The sequence below is a fragment of the Lethenteron reissneri genome, chromosome 70, assembly GCF_015708825.2.
Source record: "Lethenteron reissneri isolate LAM-NWPU_2019-01 chromosome 70, ASM1570882v1, whole genome shotgun sequence".
Lineage (NCBI taxonomy): Eukaryota > Metazoa > Chordata > Hyperoartia > Petromyzontiformes > Petromyzontidae > Lethenteron > Lethenteron reissneri.
In genome coordinates, this window is record NC_083848.1 from 3,301,560 (window position 1) to 3,312,876 (window position 11,317).

Sequence of the window (11,317 nt, forward strand, 5' to 3'; positions counted from 1 at the left end):
ACGTACACGCATACACACATACACATGCACTTACACGCACATACACGCACAATCACTGACGGGAGGAGGAGGAGGTGCTGGTGGTAATGGCAGCAGAGGGTATCACACACGTGGAGGAAGGTGGTGGAAGTTTGCGCGCGGCTCGAACCCAACAGGGCCGCCCCGGTTAGCAACAACGCGGCGTGTCTGAGTGTGGGTTGTGTTAACCAATAGCGTGACACGTGTGTGTGTGTGTGTCTGTGTGTGTGTGTCTGTGTGTGTGTGTGTCTGTGTGTGTGTGTCTGTGTGTGTTAAACGTAGTTGGGAGCGGTAGTGTAGTGGTTAGCGCGCTGCGCTATGAACCTGGCGACCCGCGTTCGATTCCCGCTCACGGCTAACACCAGTGACGATTATCTGAACCGGTCCGGGGCCTCCCCTAGGTCGACTCAGCCTCAAATGAGTACCTGGTGCGGTGTGTAAACATCGCCACTGGGGAGACAAAGGCGGTCGGGCGTGGTGCTGGCCACCCACCCCCTCGTGTACCGTTCCGGCCTTCATAGGTGCTCGCTAACAGCACTTGCCCCTACAGCCTGTAGGCTATACGGGGGATATTTGATCTTTGTTAAACGTACCCGCACGTACACGCACACACACACATAGCTGCTTATTCAAAGGAGGCGTTGGAGACGCTGCTGCTGATACTGGAGCGTGCCACTAAGAGGTGGGACCTTACTAAGCACACCTGCCTGGGTATTTTGTACCATCGGACACTCCACCCCCACAACTCCCAATCGGTGATGGAGCAGTAGTGGAGAGAGTGGAGAGCTTCCCATACCTGGGCAGTGTGCTCATGACCGGCTCCAGTTTAGCAGCAGAGGTCTCACTCCGAATCAGTCGAGCGGCAATATATTTTCATCTGTTGCGTAACGCTGTGTGGAAGCTACCTGGTCTGTCGCTCCGCACGAAGCTTCGGGTATTCTCGGCCACGGTCATTCCCTCCCTTCTCTACGCTTGCGAAACGTGGACCCCCCTAATGGAGCATCTTCGCCGGTTAGAAACATTTAGGCTGGCCTGCCTACGATCCATCCTGGGTTTAACCTGCAGGCTGGATTGTGTGAGGAGCTCACAAATCCTTGAAAGATCTGAGCAAAGTCCCATCGGTGAGCTCCTCCGGCAGGCAAAGCTGTTGGCTGGGCCATGTAGCCCGCATGCCCAGCCACCGCATGCATAAACAGCTTTCGTTCGGCCGGATCGAGGGGGCTAAACGGGCGCGGCACGGGCTGGAGAAGAGATGGAGTGACGTGGTACAGGAGGACGTGGAGCTGAGTGGACTTGCCGATGACTGGTACCAGCGGTGTCAAGATCGGCCTCTGTGGAGGAGGCTCGTGAAGGACGCTACTGGGCAGTTGGAGGCAGTCGCCCTCCAACAACAACGGAGGGTGGAGGAGCGACGCTCACAACAACGAGCAGAGCGCCGGGTGGCTAAAGCACAGCAAGTTGGCACAGTAGGGGGCACAGGTGGTGCATCAGCCAGTCATCTCAGTCATCTCAGTCAGTCGACCCGTGGTACCTCCATCATCATCACCACCACCACCACCTCCATTATCACAATCAACACCACCACCATCATCACCACAATCACCACCTACATCATCACAATCATCACCACCTCCATCATCACAATCAACACCACCTCCATCATCGTCAAAATCATCACCACCATCACCACCTCCATCATCATCATCATCATCACCAATACCACCACCTCCACCATTATCACCACCACCTCCATCATCACAATCATCACCACCATCACCACCACCTCCATCATCGTCAAAATCATCATCATCATCACCACCTCCATCATCATCATCATCACCGCCAAAACCACCACCTCCATCATCACCACCAATACCACCACCTCCATCATCGTCAAAATCATCATCACCACCACCAACTCCATCATCACAATCAACACCACCACCATCTTCACCACCATCACCACCTCCATCATCATCATCACCGCCAAAACCACCACCTCCATCATCATCACCACCAAAAACACCACCTCCACCATTATCACCACCACCTCCATCATCACAATCATCACCATCACCACCACCTCCATCATCGTCAAAATCATCATCACCATCACCACCTCCATCATCATCATCATCACCATCACCACCACCTCCATCATCATCATCATCATCACCGCCAAAACCACCACCTCCATCATCACCACCAATGCCACCACCTCCATCATCGTCAATATCATCATCACCATCACCACCCCCATCACCACTAACACCACCGTCACTTCCATCCATCTCCCACAGCTTTTATAACAGCAGCAATGGCGACCCTCCCGCTATTGAAGAAGCACGTGACACACCACCACACGCTCTCTGCTGATTGGTGGGCTGTGCTAGGGCTCCCTCCCTCTACTACTTTCTACACCACACTCACCATTCTACACCACACTCACCATTCTACACCACACTCACCATTCTACACCACACTCACCATTCTACACCACACTCACCATTCTACACCACACTCACCATTCTACACCACACTCACCATTCTACACCACACTCACCATTCTACACCACACTCACCATTCTACACCACACTCACCATTCTACACCACACTCACCATTCTACACCACACTCACCATTCTACACCACACTCACCATTCTACACCACACTCACCATTCTACACCACACTCACCATTCTACACCACACTGACCATTCTACACCACACTCACCATTCTACACCACACTCACCATTCTACACCACACTCACCATTCTACACCACACTCACCATTCTACACCACACTCACCATTCTACACCACACTCACCATTCTACACCACACTCACCATTCTACACCACACTCACCATTCTACACCACACTCACCATTCTACACCACACTCACCATTCTACACCACACTCACCATTCTACACCACACTCACCATTCTACACCACACTCACCATTCTACACCACACTCACCATTCTACACCACACTCACCATTCTACACCACACTCACCATTCTACACCACACTCACCATTACTATTGTAGGGGTGTTAGAGAGAGAGCCCGTTATGCATGGCAGCTTATGGCAAACGAACACAGTGGGCGGGGCTACGTGAGTGCACGGGGAGGTGCTCTCTACGACGTCCGCGCCAGGCACCCTGGGGGGGCTGATTCGGACGTTGTGATCCCCCGGGGCTCCACCCCTCAGCGAGGGGTTGGGTATAAAAGGGGATGTATCAAAGGGCTCGGGAGTCATGTTAAGCTAACCAGTGAAGACTGAAGACGTCTTAGCTAGAGCCCTGGACTCCCCTGGTTCGCCGTCCTTATCAGGGCCGAACAGGACCGAGCCAGCGGCGTGGTTCCGAGAGCCAGAGCCGGTGCTCTTGTCAGAGCTGGTCTGGGACTCAGGGTACCGGGCCCGACTTACCAGTGTCGGGCCAGACAGCCTCCCCTAGCCCGTTAGAGGAGGACTAGGAGGCAGGCTAGAAGTAGCTAGCGCGTGTATCCCCAGCTAGCTGGGTGAGGGGGCCGACACCCCCCTCTAGTGTTGTATGTCACAACCGTGCTGCGTGTAATAAACCCGTGTGCCTCCAACTCCGGCGTCCAAGAGTCGTGAACTCTACTACATCTGGTGTCAGAAGTAAAAATCTACGAACATGGACACGCGCCGGACAGCTCGAGTCAGGGTACCGGAGGGGGAGGACACCGTTGCAGTCGGGGAGCCCGGGATGCCTGAAGAAAGCACAGAGCAGTCGGGGCCCGAGGCGTCCACACCGCGGCAACAGGAGAATGGGGAGCCGTCGACAGAGGGGCTGAGGCAGGCGCACGCTAAGCTGGCGGAGCTGCTGTACGCCGCTGCCGCCATGCTGGACTGCATCACACAGCTGGGGGCTGCTGGACCGCCACGGGGCGACGGCAGCCGACGACCACAGCGCCTTCCCGTCATTTCGATGGAGCACCGCTTTGAAAATCCCGCCATCGCCGCAGCTGCTGTTGAGGGCGTGGCTGGTCTGAGCATCGCGTCCAACGGCGGGAGTACAGTACCTGCCGCGTCATCACCAACGGACGGAACGTCACCACGGGTGCGACCGGCGATGCCATCGGTTGTTCGCGCCGAGGCAGAGCCGGGTGAGGGGGACGAGGGAGTGCGATCTTCCGCGGCAGCCGCTGCCTTACATCAGCGACTACCTCCACTCAAAGAATTTGTGGGCGAGGAAGGCGACTGGGGCGGCTTCCAGCGGCGCTTCCTCGCTCACCAGGAGATGGCGCAGTGGACGGACGCCGAGGCTCTCCGCGCGCTGCCGGCACTCCTCGACAGCGACGCCCTCGCCACTCTAACATCGGCACCGAAGGAGAGGCGCTCCACGCTGCAGAAGGCGATGCAGGTGCTGTCTGCAGTATACGGTCCGCCGTCGGACTGTCGGCAACTCTTTTACGATCGCCAGCGGGGGGCAAAGGAGTCGCCCCTGGCGTACCGCACAAGCCTCCTGGCACTGGCAAAGGCGGCTTTTCCACGGATGGACAACGAAGGTGTCGACGCCATGGTTACGGAGAAGATACTCCTGCTGGCGGACGACTTAGATATCGTCATCGTCGCACAGGACGACGCAGAGATGTGCTCCCTCCAAGCGGCCCGACTCCTCCACGCAAACCTGTGCTCACAACGACGGAAGGCCAGCAAGGCGGCGAGCGGGCGTGCCGTCGCTGCAGCCACCCTCCCGGCGGAAGAGATTTGCGCCATCGACCATCAACGGCAGCAGGGAGCGGGAGTACGGGCGGACCGGGGCGGTTCAAGCCATCTCAACCATCCATCGTCGTCGCCAGCGCTCCCGCGCTGTTACAACTGCGGCATCCGGGGCCATGTCGCCTCGGGGTGCCGCTCTCCTCAGCAGCGCGGGACGACACCTCAACGGGACGCCGGCCCTCGTCACAAGCTCCACCATCATAACCCGGCGAGTCGCGGCACCCCTCATGTTTGGCCCACGCACACGCCCGTCACACACTCAAACACCGCAGCGAATGGGGGGCCGATATCGCGCACCATCGCACCAACACGCACCACTCTGGGTACTCATATCGAACCCGGCCAGTGGTCCGTGTTGGCCCATCGCGTTCTAGCCACATCGTCGGGGTCGTCTGCCGTTGTGGGGCACATCGACGGGGTTGAGGTGCGCATCCTGGTCGATACGGGAGCATCGGCGACTATTATTTCGGAGTTAATTTACAATATTCTCCCTGTCCAGAGCTGTCCTTTGATGCCCGTTAACGTGCCATTCTATGCTGCTAATGGAGGCTCACTTGGCATCATTGGACAAATTCGAGCCCAAATTTGTATCGGGGATATTAAATTGTCTGGGCCGATTTTTGTTTCATCCTCGCTGGCGGTTCCGTGCCTGCTGGGGACGGACTTCCTGGCCAAAATACCGATTAGGATATTAATCGACCAGGGATGCATTGAGCTCCCATCGGGCCGACGCATGGCGTTTCTGCCATCCCCCGTTAGGAGTCGAACGGCGTTCGTGACGGTGCCGGCGTTCGTAGATAGAACGGTGTGCGTTCCTCCGGGGGCACAAATGTTGATTCCTTTGAAACTTCGGCGGCCCTTCGCTAAGGGCATTGGGGCCCAAGGGGTTCTGCTGGGGCCGTCTAGGGTTAGTGGACCTCATTTACTTCCGGCCCAGACCATAGTAAGAGGGGACGGAGACCCCTTCATCGCGGTCCTCAATGTGGGCTCGCAGACGGTGGTGGTCCCACAGGGGACCGTGCTTGCTCACGCAACGCCGGTGCCCTGTGAGGAACCCGTCGCGAATCACGTCACCGCTGTCCCTGCGCCGCGACCACATTCGGACAGCGATGAAGGGTGGCTCGAGGCGCTTTGTGCGGGACCGACGGACCTGTCAAATTCAGAGCGTCAACAACTTAAAACACTACTGCGGGAATTTTCCGACGTTTTCAGTCGGGGACAAATACGATTTGGGCTGCACTCATCTGCTGCGTCACCATATTGATACAGGTGACAGCGCGCCAATACGCCAGAATCCTTTTCAGTTAAGTCCCGCCGAAAAGGACCATGTCAAATCGGCTGTGGATGACATGTTAGCCGCCGACATCATTTCTCCTTCCACCAGCCCTTGGGGAGCGCCGATCGTTCTAGTTAAGAAACAGGACGGTTCGTTGCGGTTTTGCATCGATTTTCGTCGCCTTAACAAAATTTCGGTTTGCCGACGCATACCCGCTCCCACGGATGGACAAATCGCTTGACGCCTTGGCGGGGAGCGCGATTCTTCTCCACATTGGATTTGCTTTCGGGATTCTGGCAGCTTCCTCTGGACGATGATTCAAAAGCCTAAAACTGCATTCCGTACACTGCACGGCCTGTTCCAATTCAACCGGTTGCCGATGGGACTCCACTCAGCGCCGGCAACTTTCCAGCGATTGATGGAATTGGTTTTGGCTGGATTGCAATGGGACTCGTGTTTGATTTATTTGGATGACGTTATCGTCTTAGTAAAACATTTGACGAACATCTCCAGAGGTTGTGGGCGGTTTTCCTCAAAATGCGGGCTGCTAATTTGAAGTTTAAAACCCCAAAAATGTCATCTGTTACGTGAATCTGTGCGTTATTTGGGACATATCGTCGGGCGCTCAGGTATTGCTACCGATCCCGCCAAAACGCAGTGCGTCAGCTCCTGGCCGACTCCCACCTCTGTGGGAGAGGTCAGGAGTTTCGTTGGATTCGCGTCGTATTACCGACGGTTTGTCGCGGATTTTGTGACGATTGCGAAACCCCTACACGCTTTGATGTCAAAGGGGGTTCGGTTTCATTGGGGACAGGAGGAGGAGGCTGCTTTCCGCTCCCTTTGGGACGCTCTGGTAAAAGCTCCTCCCTTGGTTTACCCCGATTTTTCAAAACCCTTTTTGCTCGACACCGATGTGAGCAACACGGGTATTGGGGGCGTGCTTTCCCAGGTGGTTGACGGCGTAGAACGGGTAGTCGCGTACGGTAGTCGGGTGTTGTCTCCAGCGGAGCAAAGATATTGTGTCACCCGTCGGGAACTGTTGGCAATTGTCTATTTCATCCAACAGTATCGCCCATATCTGTACGGTCGGCGTTTCACCGTCAGCACAGATCATGCGGCACTACAGTACGCCCTGCGAGTTCAACAACCATCGGGACAATTATCTCGATGGTTGGAGATTCTCCAGGACTTTGATTTTGAAACTACGTACCGTAAGGGCGTTCGCCACACAATGCGGACGCTCTGTCGCGCATGGCCAACCACTCCCGAATGCGCATGCCTCCTGGGGTCGGGACGTTGCAGGCCTCCGGGGGAGATATCCGTTCCGGTCTTGGCGGCGCCGACGACGCAACGTCGACTGACGAATTCGAATCGCACAACAGGGAAAAGATCCCTGTTGGGGTTGCCTGTCACTGAATGGGAGGCGCCTTCCAGATGGAGGATACCTCCCTCCTCGCGTTGCAGATCGTCGGTCGGCGGTGCTCGGCGGATGGAGGGGTTGATGCCGACTCATGGGAAATGGCTCCCAGGCGTCTGCTAATGCATTGGACGGACTGTCCCATCGAACACCGCCCTTCTAGGTTGCGGCGGTAGGTGGTGTGGGTCCGCTCATGAGCGGCCTTCTATACCCTGGGGACCCCAAAAGACCCTCGCCTTGCTCCAGCTTGATTTTTTTTGGCCAGGCATGACGAGGGATGTCAGGGGATTTGTTGGGATCATGCCCTCAGTGTGCGCAACGGAAACCACCAGCACGGGAGTCTAACCCGCCTTTGCAATCAATCAAAGTCTCAAGAGTCAACGAGCTTGTCGCGCTGGATATTCTGGGCCCATTCCCCGCCACCCCCAGGGGCAATAGATATTTGTTGACTGGTGTGGAATACTTTACATGCTGGCCTATGGCCTGGCCCCTTGCCAACCAGTCGGCAGCAGCCATCGTGGAGGCCTTTGTCCAGGGATACGTCCTGGACAAAGGTGCTCCGGAGCGGCTGCTGACCGACCAGGGCAAAAATTTTTCCGGAAAACTACTCCAACAAGTCTGTGAGCTCGTACCTCCCCGTATCACCCGCAAACTGACGGGATGGTCGAGCGTCTGCATCGAACCATCACGTCGATGTTGTCACAGCAGGTTTCGGACTCACAGACTGATTGGGACCTGCAAATTCAAGGGGTCTTGGCAGCATTACCGAATGGCCCCCCATGCGGCAACGGGATTTTCCCACTTCTTTTTCATGTATGGCGCCGAACCACATCGACCCGCCCCTGTTCGGGCCCAAGCTGCAGGATCCCCCGCGCCGCCAAGGGTTACAAACTAAATTGGCCGACCATGTTAAATTTAATCTTGCTAAATTAGCGGAGGCACGGGATGCGGGCCATGCCAAAATTCTGACCTTCCGTCAGAAAGCCTAACGAGAGGCTCAGACTGGGTCGGGCCACACGTCTGCGCAGTGGAAGGCCGGGGACACGGCATGGCTTGCACTGTCCACTAGGTGCCACTTGCAACCATCCTCTAAACTGGTGCGGCCGTTTGACGGGGCACCTGTGGGTGGTTGACGGTTTTGCTGGCCGGCAGGTGCGTAACGCATCAAATGGGTGGAAGCCGGGCGGCTGTGGTTTGTGCAACCCCTCCATGAATCATCAAACCCCTTCGTTGCGTGTACAATTCCCACTTTCCACCACACGCGTGGGCCAAACATGGGGAGGAGGAGTCGACCGACTCACTGGGTCCGTCTCGGTTGCTCTCACCTAATGCGTTGCCGGCTTGTGCCACCCCCCAGGTGCATCAGGAGTGACGGGCTCACGCCCGATAACCCCCTCCTGGGGATGCCGAGGGTCTCGCGGCATCAAAAAGGAGACTCACTCGGAGACGGGACGGTTGCCACCCGACAGTCCGCCATCCGGGGTTGCCCTGTGTGACGGGCCTGCTGCAAGGACGCGCGCAAGAATGCGCAGACTCTTGTGATGCCGAAAAAAAAGAGAATTTTTTTTTCTTCGCATGTTAGGTTCATTGTGTGTTGTGTGGGTGGTGTGTTCCTTGCACATTGGATTGTACATATGTTGTGTTCGCTGTGTGTGTCGTGTGTGTGGTGTGGTTCCCTGCAAATTGTATATAGGGTGTTTTTACGGACTTCGTATTTATTCGGGGGGGGGGGGGGGTGCGTCGGTGTTATTTTCCCTTCTTGCTGATGTTGTTCTTGTTGTTGTTCTCGTTCTCGTATTGTTGGAAAAAAAAAATTGTGAGGCACACGCGGGGTCAAGGGGTAAATACACTTTTATTGTCATTTTGTTGCAGCCGGGACAGCTGCGAGCTGTACGGGGGGGGGGGGGGGGGGTGGGTGATGTAGGGGTGTTACGGAGGGCCTGTTATACATAGGATCACACGGGAAACAAACACAGTGGGCGGGGCTACGTGAGTGCACGGGGGGGTGCTCTCAACGACGTCCACACCGGGCAGCCTGGCCCCACCCCTCAGTGGGGGGTTTTGGTATATAAGGAGATGAGCCGGAGGGCTCGGGGAGATAATGTTAAAGCTAAACCACTGAAGACCGAAGACCGTCTAGATAGGGCCCTGGACTCCCCTGGATCGCCGCCCTTATCAGGGCCGAACAGGACCGAGCCAGCGGCGTGGTCCCGAGAGCCAGAGCCGGTGCTCTTATCAGAGCTGGTCTGGGACTCCGGGTACCGTGAGCCCGACTTACCAGTGTCGGGCTAGATAGCCTCCCCTAGCCCGTTAGTGGAGGACTAGGAGGTAGGCTAGACGTAGCTAGCAAGTGTATCCCCAGCTAGACGGGTGAGGGGGCCGATACCCCCTCCAGTGTTGTATGCCCACGATTGTGCTGTGCTGAATAAATACGTGTGCCTCCAACTCCGGCGTCCAAGAGTCATCAAGTATATTACACTAGTATACTACACTATACACTACACTATACACTGCACTATACACTAGTGCTGTATTAGTATACTACACTATACACTACACTATACACGACACTACACTATAAACTAGTGCTGTACTAGTATACTACACTATACACTACACTATACTACACTATACACTAGTGCTGTACTAGTATATTACACTATACACTACACTATACACTACACTAAACTATACTACACACTAGTGCTGTACTAGTATACTACACTATACACTACACTATACACTACACACTAGTTCTGTACTAGTATACTACTACACTATACACTACACTATACGCTACACTAAACTATACACTACACACAAGTGCTGTACTAGTATACTACACACACACTATACTATACACTACACTACACACTAGTGCTGTACTAGTGTAATGTTCTTGTAGGGAGACGGAGTCGTCGTAGAGGCAACACGGTTTATTTCACCAAACAGTTTACACTTAAACCCTAACACAAAGGGGTAATGGGCCCCTTCAACCCACAACCTAGGGAGGTACAGCCTCCGGGCTATCGTACCTACGACTCTCCCTACTCCAGCCCTCCGGCTGGCTAGACGATGGACACTGGACCAGAGGTCGCAACCGGGCACCCGATACCCGTACCCTACCCGATACCCGGCTACCCGTACCCGTACCCGGCCGGGTACGGGTACGAGTAGCCGTTTGCGACCCTGGTGCGGCCGGGTACGGGTACGGGTAGGCCGTGAGTCACTGGTGAGTAACTGTTTTAGATTTGGAGCTTTCGTGACTGCAAGGATTCATATTCTTAGTTTTTTCGGTAAAGTCACATAGGTAAAAAATTCAAATTAATAAAAGTAAAATAAAAATAATATAAAATAATAAAATATTTTTATTTTACTTTTATTAATTATTTTTTTTTACCTACGTGACTTTACCGAAAAAACCTAAGAATATGAGTAACCGTTTGTCACTCATTTCCCAACGTCTTGTCTCTTCTCACAATTCAAGTTCCTAGAATCAACCAACCCGCGCCTGCAACATGGCTTCATCCCAGAGGTCGCAATCAGGTACCCGATACCCGTACCCTACCCGTACCCGGCCGGGTACGGGTAGGGTACGGGTATGGCCGGGTACGGGTACCCATTTGCGACCCTGGTGCGGCCGGGTACGGGTACGGGTAAGGAATCAAAACCCGTTTGCGACCTCTTCGGCTGACCCACCGCTGGTCCGGTGGGTCCCTGACCACTGGCCCGTCCGGACCTGGCCCTCACAAGGTCATCAGGCCGAAGGAACCTCAGGGTCCTAACCTCTCGACCACCGGCACCGCACTGAGCCCCGGCCCTGAGAAGGACGTTGGCGGCTTGGGGTCCAGAGTC

The 11,317-nt window shown here is 55.3% G+C and overlaps 1 protein-coding gene across 1 annotated transcript in view; it reads left to right on the forward strand.

The window, feature by feature from the left end:
* The first annotated feature begins 3,753 nt into the window (after positions 1-3,753).
* The window catches only part of LOC133361006 (uncharacterized transmembrane protein DDB_G0289901-like), a 28,004-nt gene continuing 20,440 nt past the window's right edge, over positions 3,754-11,317 (forward strand). The window contains exon 1 of the mRNA XM_061579890.1: positions 3,754-4,153. Within this exon, the coding sequence (XP_061435874.1) occupies positions 3,754-4,153 (400 nt within the window). The remainder of the gene's footprint in view (positions 4,154-11,317) is intronic.